Raw genomic sequence first — 25796 nt, forward strand, 5'->3', positions numbered from 1 at the left:
AAATTATTCAAGCAGGAATCAACAGGTCACGCAGATGATTTTTCCCATAGAGCATCAACACAATTTAATTTATTTAATAATTCACTTGAATCATTATTTTTTTATATATATATCATCTGGTTTCTTTAACCAGGAAATCATAATTTATCATCTGGTTTCTTTGACCAGGAATAACCTTCTGATTCATTTTTGATCAGGAATATAAAATAATAATTAACTTCTGGTTCTATTTTGACCAGAGAGAAATCAAAAAAAAGTCTGGCTTAATTTACCAGCAAAAAAAAAAAAAAGTAAAAAGTAAGAAGAAAATTCCTGAATATAACCTAATTAACAGTGGACCAGGGTTTGAACCTGGGCTTTTGCAATGACGCAATGTACTTCATTTATACTATCGTATTAACCAAAGTTAAACATCAGGAAGAACCTCTTAAAAAAATCATTCCCGAAAATCGTTGAGCTCAGGTATTACCCAGAGCAATCAGCACATATTTTATCCCAATTAGATTAATAAAGTAATCCCAAATAAAATTTTGAGGCATCTGTATTACCAGACACGATTCAGGAAATTCACTATCCCAAATATTTTTTTTTTTTTTTTGTAATAATCCAAATAAAACATTAAATTATAAGATATTCCATTAGGAAAATCGTAACAAAATCCAATCAAATAAGCCTGCCAAATCTTATATCAAAAACATTAATTCACAAAAATTGAGAACATTATATAATAAAAGTTGGGAAAGACTAAAAAAAATTTTTTTTTGTTTGTAAAAAAAGCTAAGAAAATTGACCATAAGAATAGTTTAGCCAGTAGATAGTAGAACCAAAATAACCTAATCAGGAAATTTTCTAATTTGTAAAATACATAAGGTCACGTATAAATACAATTATGGTGAGTATTTTTATTTATAATTATTTAATTTTTTTCTCTAAAAAAACAAATTAACGTTTAGATAGGAAAACAATTATAATAGTTTGAAAAAAAAGCATTGAATTATTTTTTTTAAAAAAGATTCAAATGATGGGTAAAGTAGCAATTCTGAAAAATTTCTGAAGACGTTTCTTCAGTTTGTATGGCCAGCATACAACAAAATTTATAAAAATTGGGACTCAGTTCATCAATAAGAAACATTGATTAATTTAGTTCAAAATTAAATATTTTTCATGTAGAATGATGGAACAAAACACAAAATTTATTAAATTGCGTAAAAAAAAAATAAAACCAAAGTGCCTCTTTTAATAAGATTAGCAATATTAATAAATATACATTATAGTTGATAGTAGCTAAAAAAAAATTTTTTTAAGTATACTTTTTTTTTCTTAGGTTAAACATAAATACAAAATAATTCACCTTCGTAAAATTATATTAATATGCCTATTTAAATAGTTAGATACACAGTTAGATATAGTTCAATAAACAATTTGAGAATATTTTATGACATTCTTATAAATATACATAAATTTTATCACTACCAAATCAAATATAAAACAAATAGAGAAAAATTCAAATAAGAACAAATGCATTGTTTCATTTAATTCATTACACCATATTAAAAACTAGGACCTCACAACAGAAACATACGGCACCATTTGTCAGAGTTAAATTTAAATATAGAATTGGTGCGTATAAAGTTATGTTATTTATGTATAATTATTGAAATATGGATGGGTTTCATAATTGGATGTATCTCTGGATATAGTCATGATAAAAAATAATTAATGATTGAAATGTTATGATAAAACAAATTAAAGGCCGAAACATATGAAAGGGTAATTAAATTAAGGGGGATGTGATCGTTAAGGAAAGTGGTAGTACAATGCTAATGTGGGATAACAATAACCCAATAGGTTCAAAGGGTCACAAAGTGTGAGGTTTGAACAAATTGGATAATTTGGTATCACCAAATTTGGAAAAAGGGCGAAACTAAAAATAAATTTAAGATTAAAGATAAAAACGATAATGTCACGCTATATCCAAACAATATATATGATTTAATACAGTAAGCTGATGTTTCCAATAAGAAAAACTAATAAATTCACATTTATGCATGCCCATAACAATAATTGAAAGGTACTCACCCTGTACACACAAGACATTTTGAAAGACAACCATCAAAAGAAACACACACTTTTAACTTGCGTTTAAGATTTATTTAAGAAAAATGTCTAACAACATAACTAGTGGAAAGACGTCTTTAAAACAATTTTTAACATTAGGAACACCTTTAATAGAAATGGGTGACGAAAGAAATTAAAACACAGAAGGAGTCATAGCTAAAAGTAAATTATAAAAGAACGAGTAATTTAAAGGTTAAAATAAATATGGAAAGAAAGCTTAAATTCGAGAAGGTTTTTTTTTTTTAATGTTCAAGAAAATTAAAGGCATAAAATGTTGATTTTAAATTTACAGAAATTGATTGCAGCTATGGATTTAATTTAAAATAAAGGTTAAGAAAAATGTAAAAAGAAATCCCTCGATGCGGACCGAAGTCCGCATCGCGGAGAATTAAAAAAAAAGTAACCTGCCGGAAGGCTCGAGAAAAAGAGAATGTATTCAAAGTGACTTAAAAATTCCTTAACTGGTATAGGACCAGAAAATTACGGCCAATTAAATTTAAAGAGGCGGAGAGTTTGAAATTTAAAGGAAAGAGATTGGCTAGTTAGCCCCCCTAAAATTAAAAGAAGAAAATGAAAGGCGTGAATAGAGGGGTTGGTTGACTTTCCCCACAGGAAGTGCGATGACCGCAATGACCATGAGAAAGGTCAACAAGAAAGTTAAAAGTAAAATTGCTAAATTGAAAAAAAGGAATAAGGTTTAAAGAAAAATTAAGGGCTTAGGTAAAATTAGAACTTAATTTGTCACTTTACATTAAGTGTGAATGTGACACTGAGGATGATCCGAAGACATGCCATCACAATTTTGATCCTCTGCAAAGGGGATGGCACCCCCGCTTTGGTAGCCCGACGACCTACTCGCGAAGTCAAGCACTTTACGGAAGAACAGTTTAACGGAGACCAATACCGCACACCCTCGGTCCCTGCGTAGACTGATCCAACTGGTCATCTACCCGCTCACTGACCGCAACCAGTGATGACTGACTTCAGTGATCTGCTGGGAACCGTGTCTTAATGATCAGTCCACTGCAGGACTTTTATTAATTGAAACCGGTCTGCTGTACAACTTTTTTTTCCCTTTAAGACATTTAATTTAAGTTATATGGAAACTGAGTAAAAAGCTTAAAATTCTAAAACCAATATATAAATCAATGATCATTCATATCAAAAGTAATAATTTATCCCATACTTTTGGCACCTAAAATGTATCCAAAATAGCAATTTTATTTTTAGCAATTATATTCTTCTTATTAAAAAATGGTTCACCTTTAGATATGCAAAAAATATGTGAACTAGTTACAAGATATGAATAACATTTATTTCATGGAAAATCTATATATATATTTCTCTTACACGGCGATAAAAAAAAGCCTCATTACAATTCCCCGAATGGCAACGCTAGAAAATAGACCAATGATTACCGCTAAAAATGTCACATGCCAAATCTAGCTAAGATGGCTCAACATATAGCGCTTTTAAAAACGGAAACTGAAATAACCAGGGAGAGCATAAGCTAGGCAGAGGTCTTTGTCGATAGATCTCTATTTTGTTTTTTTGTCGAAAGCGTTTTTTTTTCTTCACGAATTTATGTATTACGAATTTATGTGACAATTTTTGATTTATATCACGAATTTATTTGTTTTACTAGAATTTATTTGTTTATGCAGGTTTTTCCATTGCAATTCACTTATTTAAATTTTTAATAGACTTAACTATAGCCGAAATTTTAATCTTTTTAAAGAGATATCAGTTTTAAAAATTTTATCTTAAGATTTTATACTATTGCACATTTCTAATAGATTTAACGAATTACATGTCATTTATTTGAATTCAAATTTATTTTAAGGACTCAGTACTTACTAAAAAGATGTAATTTTTTTTAGAAAAAAAAAGTTGTTATATGGATTTGAATGATTGTTTTGAATTCTTAGAATTTTGTGCATTTGCAATGTACCTAAGTTAGTAGCGAGCGAAGCGAGCTTGGTTTGCGGAGCAAACCATATAACATTGCGTAGCAATTTTCGGGGGTTGGCGAGCGTTAGCGAGCAGTGTGCGCAGCCCACTAGTATTTTATAAAACTTAAAAGAAAAATTATTGACTCTGTAACAGATTGTTGACTCTGTAACAATATGTTAAGAACAGAAATAGTAATTATTTGAACATATAAACATTATAAAATTTTATGAAATAGTTAGGAATGATGTAGTGCCATTTTTGTGTTTATATTTTTATCTCATTATGCGGTAGGAAATAATCTTGACCTGTTGTTTGTACAGTTCTCAAAAAAAAAAAAAAGAAAAAAAAAAAAAAAAAAAAAAAAAAAGATATCACCCTGAATAACTTTCGTTCTAATGATCGGATTATCACGAACAATCTTAATGGTTTCTGGGGATGACCTCAAATATGCTAATCAATTAGTTTTAAGTATTAATTAAGTTACGAAATCAGACACAAAAACGTACTTTTTCTGAATAAACATAATTTTTTTTTTACATATTTGGAATCCTGACCCTTAAAATAGGGGGGGGGGTAGACAAAATTTCGAAAAAAAGGGGTTGAAAATTGGGTCGCAATAAGATTTATATATCTGCCAAAGATTTAAAAATATGCCAAATTACCTCGCCATAGAAGGAGAAATAACTTATAACTATCATAAAGAAACGGGATGAATGACAAGACCGGAAAACGTAGTGCTTCTCGTTGCTAAGCAACCAAAAGAATTTTTGGAGATGCTTTCTGGGCAACGAAAACAATTTGTTTTTGTTTTTTTTAATCTCCTTTAAAAAAGGAAATTTAAATCAATTAATAAATTATTTTTGATTCTCCAAGATTTTAGAATCTTGACGTTGAACATTTTATCCGACATTATTTATTTTTTTAAAACTGTTTTCGCGTCATTTGTGTGACAGTTTTGAATTAAAACCCAAATTTTCATAAGTTATTATAAATTTATGAAGAGTTGTAGGGTTAGTTGCTTTAGCACCTCACTTCGAGTTTCTCAGGTAAGGGAAAGAAGAAGAAAAATGATCAAGCAAATGAGGACCCGAAAAAAGATAGCTATTCTGATGCATAATCACAAAATTTTATAGAATTAACGGTATTTTTTTCGATAAAATTGTAAAACTTAGTAAATGTTATATAATAAAAATAAAATAACAAGAAACCGGGGAAAAAATTCCGAAAAAAGGAAAACAAAATTCAACAAATATCTGGAAAATAAATGTTATAATCTTTTTATGCATAATCACAAAATTTTTATAGAATTAACGGTATTTATTTTCGATAAAATTGTAAAACCTGGTAAATGTTATATGGCATTTTAAATATATATATATATATATATATATATATATATATATATATATATATATATATATATATATATATATATATATATATATATATATATGTGTGTGTGTGTGTGTGTGTATATAAGTTCAAAATGAAGAATAACACAATGAAACAGTAAAGACATATGAAAAAGGGGGAAATAATAAGTAAAAAAATAACAAGCAACAACATAAATAAAAGGATGAAATTTTGTTTAAAAAACTAGGAAAAAAAACCGGAAAAAAGGAAAAAAAGATATAATCTTTTCATCAGCCCACACGATTATATCCGTAAAGCAGAGTGCTTTCTGATATTGTATCAATAAAGCCAAAGCAAAATATATTAATACAATAGTGTGAGGAGCACTCAAAAATTTTTTTTATAAAAATTACAGCAAATAAAATAGAACACAAAAAGTAAAAATAAGTAAAAATAACATGTGAAAACAGAAAATAAAATAAAAGAAAAAAAAAACAGTAAAATTGGACTATAAAGCGAGTAGCGAAATCAATCAAATCAAAAAATTTTATAGATTAACAAAGGAAATTAATTAATAATTTCCTTTGTTAATCTATACAATTTTTCCATGTGCAAATCCATTTCGGGCAAATCCGTGGCTAAAATTATCTACTAAAATTTCTTCTTTGTTAATTTTTCCACGTGCAAATCCATTTCGGGCAAATACGTGTTAAAATTATCTATTAAAATTTTTTTCTTTGATAATTTATATAATTTTTCCATGCGATAAAATTATTTGCGAAACAGGTAATTTATGTTTCTCTTTTCTATTTTATTTTATAACCATCGTTGAACAGCCGACCCAATTTCATGGGTTTACGACTACTTACGTTCAACTCCGTAGACTTGTAATTTTGAACCAATCCAGAAGAAAAGGAAACTCCTGGATCAGTACCCCCAGAGGTATTGATTTGTTGTAGGTACAGTCAGCAAAAAAAAAAAGATATCACCCTGAATAGCTTTCGTTCTAATGATCGGATTTTCACGAACTAAGTGTTAATCTTAATGGTTCCTGGGGGTGACCTCAAATATGCTAATTAATTAGTGCTAACTATTAATTAAGTTACGAAATCAGACACAAAAACGTACTTTCTCTGAATAAACATATATTTTTTCTTACATATTTGGATTCTTAACCTTCAAAATATAGGGGGTAGCCGCAATCTGGGAAATATGGTCCCCATAGTTTGGTCAGGAGAGCGATCCAAAGTTCGTACCCCTTAATGTTACTTTCACTTTTTACGTTTTTAGTCATATTTTAAAAACTAATAAAGCAATTCGAAGAAAATTTCACCCAGTCATAAAACTCATTTACCCAAAGATAATTTCATGAAAAAAATAATTTTTAATAATTGTTAATTATTTTTTATTATTTAATTAAATTAAGGATGAAAAATTTTTGAATTATAAGGTATGAATTTTTTTATACCATATTAATCTACATATTTTTCAATTGAAAAATCTAAAGTTTCAACTGTTTTTATTTATTAGAAGCTGAGAAAAATTAAAATTAATTATTTTTAAAAAAATAATTTGGCGACAATGAAGAAATGATTAAATGGGGCGATTAATATTAAAATGTGATAAACTTGCGAGGAACTTGACTTCGCGCGCTTAGCATAAAATTTCATTCATATTTTTTTCGCTAATAATCGTTTGCTTATCTTTTCATTTTTATTTTTTAAGCTATAAAATACGATGTTTCTTTTTTAGTCGTCTAAAATTCTATTTGCAATTTAGTAAAGAAATTTGAATAAAACGTTTTATTGAATAAAATACATTTTATTCAGAGAATGTGGAGTTTTATAAAAGCATGCTTCTGAGAGAATATGATTATACAACAGATTGTGCTTCTTTAATGTGATTATTTTTTATTTTTTAGTTTTTTTTCTCAATAACTGATAAAATTTCAATAATATACATACGAATGAATAAATTTGGAATAAAATATTCATCAATTTCTTGAATATATATTTTATGAATATTAATAAAAATACGTAGTCAACATTTTTAAGCATCTCTCACAACATCGCAAATTTCTCAAAATCTTATAGGGTAAACTAACCAGTGAAGGAATACTTAAGCTTAGCTTGTCTTTAAAAAAAAATCATAAAAATTTCAAAATTTGTAATTTTAGCTAAAAGACGTATTTGTTATTAAATGCATGTCGACATATTTGTTATTAAATGCAAATTATGTGAAAAAAATTTAGATAACTTACATAATATTGTTTTAAGCTTTTGGTGGTTTAAATAATAAGTAGTAAGATAACCAAGTGAAGGAACAGTTCTTAAATTGAATAAACACTAAATTTTCCAGTGAATGAACACTTAATTTTGAGAATGTTTGATGCTCGTTAGGAATCCTTAGGCTACACAGATATCTGTCGCCCTGTAGATGCCTGAATTGACGGATGTTAACACAGGCGGGCATTAGGAAAAAAAAATCTTTTAAGTTTTCGTGCCCCCATTTCAGTATCTTAAGGGCCTTACGAGCTCTGTTTAAAAAGAGAGTATATATATATATATATATATATATAAATATATAAGAAAACAAAAATAATCATAGTAGCAGTACTTGGTGGTAAATGTAGCTTATCGTAATTGAAGAATATGCTGTGCGACATTTTATGGTGAATTTGCGAACGTAAGTTTCAGAATGTATCGAAACATGTGGATGCTATTTGCTAATCATCTTTATCCAAAGAAAACCATGTAACGTAAATATCTAGCAAAATGAAGCAATTTTTTAAACAATGAATCATACAATATGCAACATATTATTTCAATATCTTATTCTTAAACATAACATATTTCAATGTTTTTAAAATGCCACTAAACATTCAGCAATTCATTGAGTTATAGAAAAAAGAAATATCGTAAATTATAGAAAACCTTGTGAATGTGCATTAGAATTACTATACAATCTACATTTTATTTTTCAAGCACTTTTTTTTCCTTCAAACTTTCATGCCTAGAAGACTCGATTAAAGCTGTAAAAATCTCTATCCCTAAAATTTTGTATATAGCTATTATAAGTTATGTTAATTTGATTTTAGTAGGAAATCCTCGAATAAACATAGCAAAAATAGCATAATCTAAATAATATCAGATAAAAAGTTCATGTATTTAAATTCTAAAAACTTATAAATCGATTCAAATTTTCTTTTCAAAGGAGATTAAAATAATTTTTTTTTTTTTTTTTTTTTTTTGCTTTTTGGACATAAATAAACTTAAAAATTGTCTATTGCCTAGAAACTTCGAGATGTTTTCTATTAACTATTAATTAAACCTCTCAGAGCAATCACAAAACATTATTTCAATTTTTTTACAGTCAGAAATTGGTTGCCTAGCAACCTAGTAAAATTAAGCGTTTCTCTTTTGAATCAGTCAATGGGTTATCTTAAAATATTTATTTGCGCAGGCGACTTTTTTTGGCGGTTTTCTGGACTATAGCCAAATGTATAAACCTTTATTGCAACCCAATTTACGACCCAATTGTTTTAAAATTTTGTCTACCCCCCCTAATTCAAGTGTCTAGATTCCAAATATGTAAAAAAAAATATATGTTTATTCAGAGAAAGTACGTTTTTGTGTCTGATTTCGTAACTTAATTAATAGTTAGCACTAATTAATTAGCATATTTGAGATCACCCCCAGGAACCATTAAGATTGACACTTAGTTCGTGAAAATCGGATCATTAGAACGAAAGTTATTCAGGGTGATATCTTTTTTTTTTTGCTGACTGTACATCGAGGACTTTGAGACTCGACAGATTTAACGTGCATCAGTCACCATTTACTACACGGGGAGTCTTCGGCCGGCGAGGATCGAACCCACGACCTCTTGGATATGGGCCCAGCGCCCTACCGACCAGGCTATCCCGACCCTCTCTCTTTTCGATTGTATATTTTTTCTTAAATAAACATCTATTTTCTAAAACTATTTATGGTCAATTTTTAAAATTATCCAGTATAATATTGCCTTGCGCACATCCATTTCGGGCCCATCCTTGGTAAGTAACAAATCAATGCACAGAATAACAAATCACTTCAGCAGTGCAGTAAGAACGACACTTTAAAACCCTCTTGTTACACTCAATTTGAGCTTTTGTTTTCATATTTTGTAATCTGGCAATCTTTCTGCGAAAACATTAAATCATTCTTGAAAAATTTCCGTCCATGTAAGTTGATCTGATTTTGCTACTCGCTTTATAGTCCAATTTTACTGTTTTTTCTTTTTCTTTTATTTTATTTTCTGTTTTTACATGTTATTTTTACTTTTTGTGTTCTATTTTATTTGTTGTAATTTTTATAAAAAAAAATTTTGAGTGCTCCTCACACTATTGTATTAATATATTTGCTTTGGCTTTATTGATACAATATCAGAAAGCATTCTGTTTTACGGATATAATCGTGTGGGCTGATGAAAAGATTATATCGTTTTTTCTTTTTTTTCCCTGGTTTTTTAAATAAAATTTCATCCTTTTTTTTTTTCTTTTTTTAAATTGTTGTTTGTTATTTTTTTAGTTATTATTTCTCCCTTTTTCATATGTCTTTAATTTTTCTTTGTTTTATTCTTCATTTTGAACTTATCTAATGGGTTCTGTTTACTTGCAGCTTAAGCTCAATAAATGAAACTTATTGTTATTCTTAACTTTCTTCGCGTTTTTTTTGTATTTATTTATTATATATATATATATATATATATATATATATATATATATATATATATATATATATATATATATATATATATATATATATATATACATATATATATATATATATATATATATATATATATATATATATATATATATATATATATATATATATATATATATATATATATATATATATATATATATATATATATATATATATATATATATATATATATATATATATATATATAAGTTCAAAATGAAGAATAAAACAAAGAAAAATAATAGACATATGAAAAAAAGGGAGTGGGAAATAATAAGTAAAAAAATAACAAACAACATTTTATTTAAAAAAAAAAAATGAATTGTTAATAAAAAAGCCGGAAAAAAAAAGATATAATCTTTTCTTCAGCCCACACGATTATATCCGCAAAACAGAGTGCTTTCTGATATTGTATCAATAAAGCCAAAGCAAAATTTATTAATACAATAGTGTGAGGAGCACTCAAAAAAATTTTTTTTATAAAATAACTACATAAAAAAAGATCATAAAAAGTAAAAATAACATGTAAAAACAGATCATAAAATAAAAAGAAAAAACATTAAAAAGGCCGAACTATTCGATCCATTTTACTCAAATGTTGTATTTTGCCATTGAAAATTTCCTTCTTTAAAATGTTATAAAAAATTGTATACTTAATAATCAAAAAATTTCGGCTATTGCAAAATAAAATTTAAAAAAAGTAAATATTTACTAAAAGTTATATTTTGCAAAGAATTATCTTTGGATAAACGAAATTTATATTTGTATGCAAAATTATTTTAATTCGTTTTAAAAGTTCTCAAGACATGGTGAAATACGCAAAAAGTAAAATTAACACTAAGGAGTCTAAGCTTTGGAGTCAAACCTCACTATTGGGACGATTTATTTCGGATTGCGAACACCCGTTGGACGTCTCTTTTGACCAACCTATTATTGGGACCATATTTCCCAGAGTGCGGCTACCCCCTATATTTTGTGGGTCAGAAATGTGCATCCGACAGGAAAAGGTAGGTTTTTCAGAGAAAGTACGTTTTACTTTTGTCTAATTTCATATCTTAAAATATGGTTTGCATTAATTAATTAACATATTTGAGATCCTTTTAACCCTTAAGATTGAGTTCAAGAACGTAAATATCCGATCATTAGATCATCTCGCAGTTGAGTGAACTTTAAGACACGGTTCCCAGTAGAACACCGAAGTCAAGGATCACTGGCTACGGTCAGTGTGTGGATGGATGATCACTTTGATCAACCTACAAAGGAACCAAAGGTGTGCGGTATCTATCCTAATTAAGCTTTTCAACCATTAAGAGCTCGACTTCACCCGCAGATCGTCAAGGAGGAGATCCACCCCATCTGCAGAGGATCAAAATTGTGTTAACATGTCTTCGGATCATCCTCAAAAATGTTTCCCAACTCTACACCAATAGCCCATTGTTCATCGTTAGTACGACATAGACCAACAAAAACAACCGATCATTAGATCAAAAAATTTTCAGAGCAGTCTGCTTTTTGTTTGCAACAAGTAATTTATTCATTTCTATTGAAAAAACCTTATATTGCTATCTGGGACAGCTTGCAACACGAACAAACAGTAATAAACAAATGGAAAGAGGCCAAATCAAGACTGCCAAAAAAGCGAGTTATTCGAAATCTATCAACTATGTCACCTTTTTTAATAATAATAACACATTTTCACAAAATAACTAAAACACATTTTCACTCCAAACTCCCCAGAATTACATAATAACATTAATATCTTATGAAAGACGGCAGATTTGAGCTCAGAAATTATCTAATTTATTTCTTTTATTGAAAGCAAAATTATCCGTTTGAAAACATCGCCTATCAGAATAACATGTAGTAAGCAGCTGCAAACTTTTTAACCGGAACTAGAGTAGGTCCCGAGATTGTTATTGTTTACATTTCTATTGAAAACACCATCCATTGGAACGTGCCTACCATGATTCAATAACAGGTATAAAATACCTGTTCCAGAAAATACTAGCCATCTCTATCAGGAACAAAAACACAAACAGTGCATAAATGAAATGACAGTTGGAAGGAAATCATTATAAACTTCATAAGTAGAGATATTTTTCTTAAATCGCTAATAATTGAAACTTTATGCTAATAATTTCCAAAAGGACAAGTTTAAAAGCTTTTTATTGTTGTCTTTTATGTGTATACTGTATGTTATCTTTATTATCTACTTTGATCTTATGAAAGCTGATAGCGTTATCATTTTAGGTACACAATTGTTTATGAAATAATCTAAAAAGTTAAGAGAAGGACCGGTTTTTTATTCGAAAAGTCACGGGCTTTAGTTTGCTGCAAATTTTATCCCTCTTTAGCAGATATTTAAGTGCTTTAGAATCATGAATATTACGAAAGTTAGTATTATTTTGGTGTATTTTCACCACCACATCTTTTCTTTTTTGCAAATAAACAAGCTTATTATATTTATTGATTTTAGATATTAAGACCTATTCAGAATTTGAAATTTCCTCAGCGATTGTTGTCTGCTGTACCAGAAACATCAGCTGCAAAAAATAATGGAGGATTTCATTTTGGTAATTTCTATTTTTAATATGACTTATTTGCATATTTTTATGTTTCGACGTGTTTAAAGGTATTGAATTTTTTTTTATTAATTACGGATAAATCTGAAGCCAAAACTTTCTTAATGTTTTTAACTGATAATATTTATAAATTGTACAAGCTTTTTTTAGACCTCTCAGTTTTGAATTGTTAAATTAACTTAACTCTGCTTTTGCTTATTACATTTTATTTTAAAGTTTGAGTCTTATGATTTTTTTTTTAATGAGTGCCTATTCTATCTTGTTTTTATTTCTTTTTGTTTTAGAATTAAGTTCAGAGCAAAAAGAAATTCAACAACTCGCTCGGAAATTTGCAAGGGAAGAAATTTTACCAAAAGCTGCAGAGCTGGATAAAACGGGAGAAGTAAACTTTAAATTTTATTATCTGTTATTAAATTTTGTATATAAATAAACTTTTTTTCTACTTTTATCTGGATCTTATTACATTGAAAGTTAAAACAGGGGTATTTCCGTTTTGTGATCTGTTGCGCCAACTACAATCGCCTTATTTTTAGAAAATGTTCAATCTATAATAGTATCTGAAATATTTTATTCTTTCTTTGAAGTTTTCAATACTTTGCATCAGGGCTCGAAAAAACTCATAAATTTTACCCGTCCCCGAGGACGGCTTGTCTAACAATGTACCCATCCTCCTTTGAAACTAACCTGTAGCTTCTAAATAAATAAAAATATAATTTTCTCTTATTTATTGCAAACATAAATTGCACAATGAATTAGTAGTTATTAGGATTAAAATAATACAGTAATAAAAGAAATATTAGGTTACTAATAGTAACCTAGTATTTCTTTTATGAAATAATTTAAATGACAAAGGTCAAATTATTCGGAATGTCAATTTATCTGAGGGTACTGTGTTTTTTTAAATGAATCAAATATGACGTTTGCCAGTTCCACAATCAAGCCAATGATTTACAGAGGTCTCTGCACAGAAATTTAAAGGGGTTTTCCATTTAGGTAGATGTTTATAATTACTTTTAACGCTTCTTGTTTAAGACCGTACGTAATGTGCTTTTTTGTATGTTCATTGCTGAAAAACCCCTTTCAACCTCTGCAATACTTTCAGACAGAGAAAACATCAATTCCACCATGCGCAGTATGTTACTGTATTGTGGGTCATTTTGCTGCATTAGGTCTTTATAAATAGCTTGGACTTGGAGGGCTGAAGTTTTCTGGTATTTAACGATGTTATGTATCTTAAATTTTAATGACACCCATTAAAATTTTACATGTGTTCCTACAAAAATTTAAAATATATCACGAACATTAACTGGAAAATGGCCGTCCGTGCGGACGTCGGATTAGAGAAATTATTTGCCTGCGGGGAATTTTTCACTGGCGAGGACGGGCAGTTTTTCGAGTACCTACTGCTATGCATACATGCAGTCAATATTACAAAAACATATGTTAACTTCTCAGACTGTTTTAAACTCGGGAAAAATAATAAACCAATAATTATGTGCATATTCTTGTAATTTGAACGATAATCCATATTACCAGATAGTTCATTGCTGAAAAGCCCCTTTCAACTGCTGCAGTACTCATAGACAGAGAAAACATCAATTCTACTATGTGCAGTATGTTGCTGTCTTTATAAATAGTAATATTTAAATAGTTTTATCATATACATATTTGAAAGAAATATTATTTGTAAGGAATTAAGATTCAAAATTTATTAACGTGTTTTAAGTATTTTAATTACATTTTGCATTTTTAAGTAAGTACATTTTAACATTTATTTTTTAGAAATATTTTTATATTATATTAAATTATATGTTTTACGCTTACAAAAATTAAATATTTTCAAAATTTTGCTGAACATCTATTAAAAAAAATCTGATTTAAATAAAAAAAAATTGACTTTTTGAAAAAAAAAAATTTAAATTGGAAATTATATATATAAAAAATTTTTTTTTGAAAGATGTGATAGCTCAAATCTTTTTGTAATTCTATATTTTTGGCGAAAGTTCAAATATTGCATTTTGTCATTTTAAATTGCACATTTTAAAATGAAGTAAAAACTCTTTACCTTATGATTTCAAAAACATTTCAGCAATTATTAAATAGAATAATAAATAATTATTAATAAGTAGGGTGACCCAGGGTAATTCACAATCACTCTGTTTCTGGGGTAAATAATGATCACCTAAGTTTTATTTAAAATTTTTTTTTTTTTTTTTTAAATTTGAGACATGGACAAAAATGCTTGTACACTTTACTAAAGTATAACTACATTTACTTAATAATAAGTTTTTGTTTAATCTAACAAAATAAGTATCTTTTAAACTGCTTTCTGTATTTTCCATTTCAAAGATGGGTTTCAAAATGTGCATATTTCTGCAAAGATCCCCCTCATTCTCGTAATAATAAATATTTTGAGTTACTTTCTTTTTCTTTGATATAAAAGTAGTGTAAGCTTTTGTTTAATTGTTTCACATCAACTGTAAACTTTATAATTGATTATAGGAAACTATATCAAATGTTGCCCCCTACATGTGGGGTAATTATTGATCACTGGGGTAATTCCTGATCATTGTAATTTCTTCTTATAAATAGTATATAAAATAGCTTATAAATAGCTAATTGTCTTTTCTTAAATAACAGTTCATATTTATTAAGTGGAATTTTTGTCTTAAACAAAATTTGTTTTTAACTGTATACAAGACTGTATTCTGATTTGCACCATTTCTGGTTTGTCTTACCTTGCTTCTATCTTAATTTTATGTGTGTACATCGTTAGAATAATTTTTAAGTTATTAAATTAGCCTAATATAATTGTTAGAATAATTTTTAAGTTTATAAATTAGCATAGTATAAATATGGTGAGAAATTATAAGCCTAAAAAGGATACTAAGCTTCTGGAAAACAAAATTAGTGAATTTCTTTTAATGATTGAAAATTAAAATTTCAGTGTGAGAGCTGTTGCCAGAGCTGTTGGCATACCTTACTTAACTTTACACTTTCCCTTAATGAAGTTAAAAAATCCAGCAAAAGTAACCCATGTGGGAACTCTCTTATATTTCAGAAGAACATGAGAATGAGTTGGCTGATTGCCTAAAATGTATGTAACGATGCAAAGATTTTTGAAAATTTAAGGCGTTAATCATTCTTCTTGCTTTTAAATAAATTGTTTTATTAGCTGCTTACAGGGTTGGAGTTTTTGCCGGCAAAAAGGGGTTTTTGCCAGGACAGTGGCAAAAACCTGGTAAAAACCGGCAAAAACTGGTAAAAACCGGCAAAAACAAAATTATCTAAATTGCTGATTAAATATTATTACATAATACTTGAAGCAAATTTAAATCAATCATAAGGAATAATAATTTTGATACATTACATGAAAAAATTATTTTTAACATATTAATAATTAATATAAAAGCAATAATTTTTAAAACATTAAAGTTGTTGACCTCTTTTCATTTTAGAATCCTTAAAAAAATGTTTTTTTACAAATAAATATTATTATTTGTATAATATTATTATTATTATATTATAAAAAATTATTATTTGTACAATAATTAACTACACATCTTGATAGATATTTTATGCTTTAAATTATAGTTATATTAATTTAAAATAAGTTCATTTCACTGGAAAAAAGAGAATAATCGCAATTTTTCCGATCAATAATGTTTTAAACTACTAAAATGATATATTATTACATTATAATTTAATTATGGAATAATAATTTTGTTAATTTTTTTGTAATTATTTATATTTTTGGTATATATTTCAATTTTAGGAATAATTTTGTACCAAAAATGAGTTTTTGTCCTCTCATCTTGGAAAATATAGGTTTTTGCCACTTTTTGCCAGTTTGCTTGGCAAAAACCTGTTTTTGCCAGGACGGTTTTTACCGGTAATTACCATGGTTTTTTCCACCTGCGGCAAAATCTTGCCAACCCTGGCTGCTTAAACATATCTTTTTGGTTTATTTTTTGATCTTGATGTCTTATTTGTTAATTACCATTATATAATTATTTTCAAACAGCCCCTTTACAATAAAAACTGGTGATCAGCAATTACCCCAGAAGTGATCAGGAATTACCCCAGAAATGATGAAGACCAGGGGTAATTCCTGATCACTAAAAATTTAAAATCTTTTAAATTCTAATTAGATTTTCAAACAAAAGAAGTTGGCATAGGACTCATCTCATATAGCCTCAAACTTCCAGTAAATATTAAAATTCTATTTTGAATAGTTTTTTCACAAAATAGATATTTGCGTTTTTTGATCAGGAATTACCCCAGGTCACCCTACAGGTAAAGTATGTAAAAAGTGAAATTAATGTTTTAAGGGGACCTCTCCTGGCTAAGATATTGGGACCATATATTCTAGATCCATCCGCTTATTTTGATGGTCAGAAATCTAAATTCTTGTGTTTGATTCCATAAGTTTATTAATAGTTAGCTCCAATTAACCTGCATATTTAAAGTTACCTTTTAACCCACTGACGGTTCTGCACGTAAAAAGTCGCATTTTAACCTGCAGTCTTCTTTGCATAGCAAAACCGGTTTTCCCATGTTAACTGATAGGGGAACTGTGTGTAGGGGAGAAACATTCTCCCAATTTTGCCCATTTCCTTAACCGCCAGTGGGTTAATGAAATGTCGCTTAGTTCTTCCAATCATTAGAAATGAAGTTATTCAGAGTGATATTCTCAATATACATTGACGTTTAAAAATGTTCTGATAATTATTAATTTCCAATTTTTTGGTCATAAATTTAATTTAGCTCCAAAGTTATTAAAATTTTCTAATGAAAGTTATCTTTTTTAGTATCCTTATGAAATTATAAAGAAAGCTTTCGAGCTTGGACTAGTAAATGCTACTGTTCCTCAGAAATATGGTAAAGTTTTATTTTGTTTAAATTTGAATTGAAAAACAGTTTTAAATTTCGAACTGTTGTAGGAATTATTTAGTTACGAATATTTTTAGGTGGTACTGGCTTAAGTTTGTTTGAAGGATGTTTAGCTTCCGAAGAGCTTGCTTATGCTTGTACTGGGGTAACAACTGCTATTGAAGCAAATGAGCTTGCCGTAAGTGAATTTTTTTTTTTTTTTGAAATAACATGTTATTTATACTGTTTCTATGGTATTTATCATATTATTGACATTTAAAAAAAAAAAAAAAAAATACCACCTAGACCAAGGTTAGGATAAGGAAGACTTAGTGTATATTTTCAATTGATACAATTATAAAACATGCTTGTAACTGAAAAACACAAGAGAGAGTAAAACTTATGAATCTGTATTATCTGTAGCAGGCATGTTAAAAAGTTTTTTGTCCAACTTGAATCACCATTTAAAGAAAACTTTTGTCTTAATGTCTCGTCAGCATTATCTAAATTCGGTATGCCCTACAGCATATGTTTAAAATGTTTTATAGAATGCTTAAAATTAATAAAGTTTATGAAAGATTTGAAGGTTTTCTATACAAGGGCTTTGGAGTCTCCTTTTTTCTCATCTGTGCTTAGCCAAAATTGTGGCTAGGCATTTTTATCGTTTAAGGAGAAAATGGAAAGCAAATAGTGTGAATGGAAAGTTGCAATATGTAAAAACGTATGTGAAAAGGTAGCAAAAAAAAGTGCTCCAATTTAAATTTATAGCATAAAATTATCAACAAGTGATAAAAATGGTGAGGAAGGCATCTAAAAAAAAACATGAGTTATATTTTTAGATTTAGAAAATCATTTTATACAAATGTAAATTTCTGAACACTCATCTATTACTCTAACTTTTTGTGTGCAAGTAACTTAATACTGTATTATTAAATTATTAGTCTTAGTAAATTTGCAATGATTTAGAATGTTATAACATTTATGTATCTATTAACTACCGAATAGAACTGATACTTTCTAAATTAATGTGTTATTATTTTTACCTAGTAGTATTATTTTATTTACAGCAAGCTCCTCTTCTGATTGGTGGTAGTGAGGAATTAAAAACTGAGTATCTGGGACGTGTCACTAAAGAGCCTTTAATGTGTGTATGTATACATAATGTAACTTATATTTTTCATTACTTGACTTTTTGAGACATCAGTGATAACACAATCAAACTTTTATGGTGATTATATGTTGATCGAAAAAATTATATTCATATACAGTATACTCTTGATTTTCCGTCCTCCTTCTGAAGTCAAAAATTTTTTTTTTAAAGAGAAACAAGTTTTAAGATTATCATGCATGTAAAATCGATTTTGATGTGAATTAGAATCTTGTCAAATCAGTTTCGCAGTATAGTCTTGCCATTTATTAACAGAATATGAAACTAAGCAGAATGAATATTTTTATTGATAATAATTGCTGCAATCGTAAATTTAATTCATGAAGTTATAACATTACCAAATTTTTGGAAGCAATAAACATTATTGGATGCAGTATATGGAATATCAGCAGCATGGTCAAAGGTAAAATCGTCTACATTATCATAATCGTTCAAAATTTTTGATGAAGAAAATTTAGAAGATTGGTTTCAAAGTGATGCATGTGAACCTGGCCTCCAATATTTGACAGATGAAGACATCGTTACTAAGTGTGTTGTTAAATCAAATAGTGATGATAATACTGATGCAGAAGATGTTGTAAATGAGGGAAATAAAATTTCTCATTCTCCTGCTCTACTATCTGTGGAATATTTATTAGATTATATGGGAGAACGAGGATTTGATTACGGTGACATTACTACGGTTCGTGAAATATGTGTGAATATATGCACTGTAATTCAATGATATAGAGTTATTATATTGTTTAATTTTTAATGGGTGAATTGAAGGATCATCTACTAACAAGACAGAACATAAGGAAGGCCCGAGATAGTTGAGGGCCCTAAGAATTAAAATAATTGTAGAAGTTTTTTTTTTATAAATTTATGTATGCAATGATCTACAATCATTTACTAACAAGGCAGAACTTAAGGAAGGCCCAGGATAGTTGAGGGCCCAGTTATTTATAAGAATTAAAATGGTTCTAATTGTAGATTTTTTTTTATATATAAATTTATTTATGTCTGCAATGATCTACAATCATTTACTAACAAGGCAGAATTTAAGGAAGGCCGGGGATAGTTGAGGGCCCAGTTATTTATAAGAATTAAAATGGTTCTAATTGTAAAAGTTTTTTTTTATTATTTTTTTTTTTTTAAATAAATTTATTGATGTGTGCAATGATCTACAATTTTACTGAAGTAATTTTTAATTTTTATCATTTAATACAAGTTAATAAATATAAAAACCAGCAAACATTTAGTTTTTAGTTAAAATAAGCATAAAATGTTTAAGATTAATATTTTAACATATTTTTGAAAACTTATATTTCATAAATAAAAGATAAAAATCATTGTTTTAAAAAATCCTTACAAAAACTTACAAAATATGACAATTATGCAGTTTGAAGCAAATTTTGCTGTGGGGCGCATAGATTCTGTGTTGTTCACTAAATTATTTTTATACAAAAATGTTAAGTGGCATTACGTTTTTGTTTCGAGATTAACTTGAAACCTTACTTTAAAATTATTTTGTTAAGGAAGTTTTGCACTTGATTATGAATTTTAACTAAACATTGGTATGAGTCATTATCTAATTGATACTGGTTATTTTTTTAAGCAATACAATGAAAATTTTCTCTATTATCAAACTATATCTATATTTCTATAATCTCGAACTATTATGAGTTTTTCTGTTTTCAATTAATAAAATTATGCTCAAAACTGTTGAAACTCTTTTCTAAATAAAGTTACTTTAAAATTAAAAAAATTATTTCATTATTCTTTTGTAATAAAACTTGCATTCATTATATTTAAGTAGAGTAAACCATAATTTTTATTTTAGTTGGCCATTTTTTTTATTAAGTCTGGTATATGCACATTGTTCCAAAAATTATTATTCTTTTAAAAAATGTAGTTCTTATTTGTTTTTTTTGGGGGGGGAGGGGAAGCACCAAGAAGCTTGAGCTTATTTCCTATGTCTAATTGTTTATTTCTTATGTGCGTATAATTTTTTGGAAATTTAAGCAAAATATTAACTTGATGATGATTCTCTATCATAAATACTAATCCACATCAATATTCTGTTTGAAAAAAGAATTTGTCCTTTCTGTGAGAAATTATTTCTTATGAAGGTTTTGAATTAGAAATGTGGCAAAATAATTTTCCTTTATAATTTCCTGTTTAATTTTCAGAGTTGTAATATTAAAATGATTCATTTTGAATTTTGTTATTTTTAATTTTTTTTATTATTTATGCATTATTTTAAGTTTTGAATTTATTATTTATTTTATAGCATTATACTTTCATAGTTCTGCACTATAATACTTTTATATTTCTGAATAAAAATATTTTCTCTTTATAATTCTAATATAGATTTTAACCTCCAATGTAGCAAATGCTAACAGCTGAAGAAAATGTTTGCTTAAAATTGTACAATTTTGCTTTGTTTTTATTTTGTGAAGTTTGTAATATATATTACACTCTTTGGTTATTCATTAAACGAAGAAAAGTTTTGACTCTTTATCTTTAAAATCCATTAAAAAATATAAGTCTTTTTTCCTTTTCTTTATGGAACAAAATCATTTTAAAAGTAGTGATATTTATTCATAATCATCTGTTATTTTTAGGCGTATTGTGTGACTGAACCAGGAACTGGTTCTGATGTTGCAAATATAAAAACCAGGGCAGAGAAAAAAGGTGACAAGTATATCCTCAATGGACAAAAAATGTGGATAACCAATGGTGGTGTTGCTAATTGGTATGTCTGTTAGTACTTCGAGCTAAACTTCTTAAAAAAATACTTCTTACTTTTAAAATAATAAGCATTTTTTATTTTATGAAAGATTGTATCTTAACATTGCTAATTAATTTTCACAAGTGAATATAAGTCATTCAATACATTGAAAGCCTGTTATAATAAAGTGAATAATCTCCAAGTTGTTGTTATAGCAAAATTTTAATTGTGAAAAAAGTTGTAGAGCTGAAAATCTTTGTATCTTTAACATTATTTATCTTATATCTTCATTAAGAGTGCCTCACAAAGCACTTAAAGGCATCCCATGATCCTTAAAAACTGCTTTAATTTTTATGTAGGAAAATAAGGGGCCTTGAAAATACTTAATTTTGGTTCAAGGTTTTAAAAAGTCCTACATTTCCAGTATCTCTTGGGAGTGAGTTGATTGGTTTATTCTTACAAAAATATTTAAAACAAAAAGTCAGTCTTTCTTTTGCTTAGACTGTGTATGGGGTGCTACACACAAAAGAAAACATGTTCTTTCATTAATATATTCCTCTTTTGGCCTAGAATGAGACCCTGTGTAGAGAGTAGGGCATTCTGAAAGAAAAGAATAGGGAAGGAGGAGCATGATATAGGAAGTATGTGGAAGAGATCATGACTTTTTTTTTTGTCAGTTTTAAGGTGCCTGAGTAGAAGACCCACATTGACCTTTTAAATCGACAGTGTTCAAGAAATTCAATTCTTCTAGTAATGGCACATGCTTTAAAAAAAGAAGTAAAGTTACAAGAAAAAAAGTAACAAAATCTATTTCTAAAAAATTTGAAAAACTAAATGTGTATCATATTTCAATATGTAATTAAATGTTAAAAAAAACAGAAATATTTTTTAAAACTCCCATTTGTAAACAGTACTATAATAAATACAGTTATGTCAGTGCTTGCAATATAATTTTTTTTTTAAATTTCAAGAAAAAAAAATAATTGGCAGTTATTGTAGGCACATATTTGATGATAACAGTTATTATACTATTTTTAAGGTCTTTAATTTTTTTTAAAAAAAGTCCTTATTTTTTTTTTTCAAAGTGAGTCCTTAAAAGCCCTTAATCTTTACTGTTATTATAAAAGTGGGAACCCTAACTTGTAATAACAAGATGTGTCCAATCTTTCATATTTGTTACTTCAAACTCTTACTGTTATTCATTAGTAAATTAACAATAGTTTTATAAAATGTTTAGTAAATACTTTATTTTTAGGTATTTTGTATTGGCTCGCACCAATCCAGATCCAAAATGTTCTGCAAGCAAGGCTATGACAGGTTTCATTGTAGATGCAGATTCAAAAGGTGTTACCAAAGGTCGAAAAGAGTGGAACATGGGTCAGAGAGCTTCCAATACATGTGGTGTCACATTTGAAGATGTTGAAGTTCCATTAAAAAATGTTCTGATGACTGAAGGAGCAGGCTTCAAAATTGCTATGGGAGCTTTCGATAAAACTCGACCTCCAGTAAACATTTCTTTTTCGACTTTACTTAGTAACTGTTTTAATTTATATGAATAAACATGAAATAATAGTCTGTTGAAATTCTTATTTTAAATATTAAAATTAGTTCATTATATTTGGTGAAGAGAAAAAAATATTACTGAAATTTTTCAAAATTAATCTCTCTTTTTCCCCTCTATTTTCTGATATATAGTGTATAAAATATTGTGTTGTATAAAATTTTTGAAGAGCTAAGGTAAGCAATACATAAATTTCCAGATTTAAATCATATTTACCTGGAAACTATATTTTTCAACCTTGTTCTATTAATTACATCAGTAATTATGCTGATTTCCATTTTGGTTTTATGAGAGTATAGGTAATGAAATTTTCTACAATGTAGTCCAATATTTGTGTCGAGTTTTGGTTCTGAAAACTATTTTAACACATTAACAACTGCTTCTTTGTTATGATAAGCAAAACATTGTTTTACAGGACATAGGGGTTTTCTGAAAAACATATGCTATAATTTACAGTAACTTTTAATTTTATTTCGAATACATAAATTAAGCATTACGAGAAAGACTATTTTGTTGATTATTATTATTTATTTATTGTTAAAAGGTTATTTTTACACAACTATTATTGATAGCTCAAGGCCTATAATTATACAAATTTTGAATCCAAATTACTAATTCTAAAATTTATTGTCATTTTATTATTGTCCAAATATGCTTTTTATAAAGCATATTCAGTCTCTTTGCATAGTTGTCATTTATGTGACAAATTTCCTAAGTAGATGTAGAGCTTTTTTTTGCTATAAATTTTACATTTGAAGTTTATTTGTTGTTACATGGCTATTATTATTATTACCAAAATCCTGTTACAAAGTATAATATCAATGAATTATTTTATAGGTTGCTGCATCAGCCACTGGTCTAGCACAAAGAGCTTTTGATGAAGCTACAAAGTACAGTTTTGAAAGAAAAACATTTGGCGTGAAAATTGCAGAGGTAAATTTTTCAGCATTATCTGTAAAATAACTGTTTCTGTTTGACATTCATATTTTCATTTAACATAACACATCATAACACTTTGACATTAATATTTTCATTTAAAAAAATTGTATCCTGTCTTTATTTTTTACTTGGCTCTAGCACCAAGCAGTACAGTTTATGCTGGCTGAAATGGCAATAGATATTGAGCTTGCTAGAATGGCATGGATGCGAGCAGCCTGGCAAACAGATCGCGGAGAACGCAACACATACTTCGCTTCAATTGCCAAAGCTCATGCTGGAGATATTGCAAACAAATGTGCTGCTAATGCAGTCCAGGTAAATTTAATTTTATTTCAATTATTATATGCCATGTTTAAATTTATTAATACAACAATTAAATATTGTATTCAAATAAATGATTAAGTATTGTATTCAAATAAATCATATTATATTTTAATCATTATGATTTAAAGATCTATAATATAGTAATTGTAACACATAAGTGAATGAAAGCAGTATGCAAGCTTTATTGTGGATTAACCAAGTTTTTAGGTTGCAAATTTGATATACAACCTTTTAAAATTCAAAATGCTCTAAGAAATCTTAATTTCTGTAAAACAATAATTTTAGTATAGTCCAGTGTTAATACCACGAAGTAAAAATGTTAAATATTAAAACATTGTTTCAAGTGGCTTTATAAATCTTATTAATATTATTAAAGTTAATTAATAATATCAATAAAATATTCAAAACCTTTTTGAAAATACACTACAGAGAAAGTAACACATATTCAGAAGCTAAATCCTCAGAAATTCAGATTTTTCTCATAAATCAGGATATCCCTGCATATTTTATTTAATTTTTTTTTTTTTAATGTAAAAAGTTTTGCTAATTTTAGACTTAAGTATTGCGTGTGTAAAACATTTTGGAACATATGGTTCCATATATTTCCTTATTATATATTAAATTAAAAAATTAATTAATCCTAAAAAAAAAGTTTGAAAAACTTCTATTGTGTACGTACATTGATGATGATTGAAACAAAACAAATTTGAGCGCTTGTTAATTGCATAAAAGACACATACATTAGCAGCATATAATTTTCAAAAAAGTTTTTCTAGAGGTTCAAAAATTATTATTCAATTTGGAAGTTCTTAAACCATCGGGTAGGATTTTAATATTCACATTGAAATCTGCACATTGATTCACATTGATTACCACAAGAATTATATTTATAAGTAAGTAAATTGTAATCTAATATATTTTATTGAGGAATTAAGATATACTTCAAAAGGTATAGAGTTAATAAATTTTATATTTAATTGCATTAAACTAAAAAAATTTCCATAGATATTTGGAGGAAATGGATTCAACACTGAATATCCTGTCGAAAAATTGATGAGAGATGCAAAAATATTTCAGGTAAAATTTTATTTCAAATGTTCATTTTTTGTCTCAGATTTCAGTAAGGCAATTATTTTATATGACCAATAAATATTTCTCTTTAATCAATATGATAAAAAATAAACTATGTTCAGTTAAATTTCTTCCCTAGAGTATTATTTTATTTTGAAAAGCTAACAATGTTTGTATTTAGCTCAGTATAACCTCTTCTTCTCTTTTCTCATTTAAATCTTTTTTCTCAAGCAATATAGCTGCATTTAAAAAATTAGCAATATTTTTTGATGTACTATAAGTTTTTTTTCACTTTGACCTAATGCTTAATGTTTAGAATTTTTTTTTTAATTTTCAAACAGAGTAGGATTGGATCCAATTGCTAGGTAACTTCACATGAATATCGCATAAAAAA

The 25796-nt window shown here is 27.6% G+C and overlaps 1 protein-coding gene across 3 annotated transcripts in view; it reads left to right on the forward strand.

Moving 5' to 3' along the window:
• Mcad (Medium-chain acyl-CoA dehydrogenase) overlaps positions 1–25796 on the forward strand; it is a 141631-nt gene that overhangs the window by 114977 nt on the left and 858 nt on the right. The window contains exons 1-12 of one of the 3 annotated variants that reach the window (XM_016054409.4): positions 12062–12259; positions 12423–12565; positions 12649–12745; positions 13039–13136; positions 17566–17635; positions 17725–17825; positions 18694–18774; positions 21401–21531; positions 22763–23012; positions 23906–24001; positions 24146–24322; positions 25337–25408. In XM_016054409.4, coding sequence (XP_015909895.1) covers positions 12551–12565; positions 12649–12745; positions 13039–13136; positions 17566–17635; positions 17725–17825; positions 18694–18774; positions 21401–21531; positions 22763–23012; positions 23906–24001; positions 24146–24322; positions 25337–25408 — 1188 coding nt within the window. In that variant the 5' untranslated portion in view covers positions 12062–12259; positions 12423–12550. Of the gene's footprint in view, positions 1–12061; positions 12325–12422; positions 12566–12648; positions 12746–13038; positions 13137–17565; positions 17636–17724; positions 17826–18693; positions 18775–21400; positions 21532–22762; positions 23013–23905; positions 24002–24145; positions 24323–25336; positions 25409–25796 lie in introns of those variants that run through there. The other 2 variants (XM_071180294.1, XM_087157788.1) reach the window with 2 other exon arrangements.

Source organism: Parasteatoda tepidariorum, chromosome 1 (assembly GCF_982258835.1).
Source record: "Parasteatoda tepidariorum strain Cologne lab strain chromosome 1, Ptep-v5.0, whole genome shotgun sequence".
Lineage (NCBI taxonomy): Eukaryota > Metazoa > Arthropoda > Arachnida > Araneae > Theridiidae > Parasteatoda > Parasteatoda tepidariorum.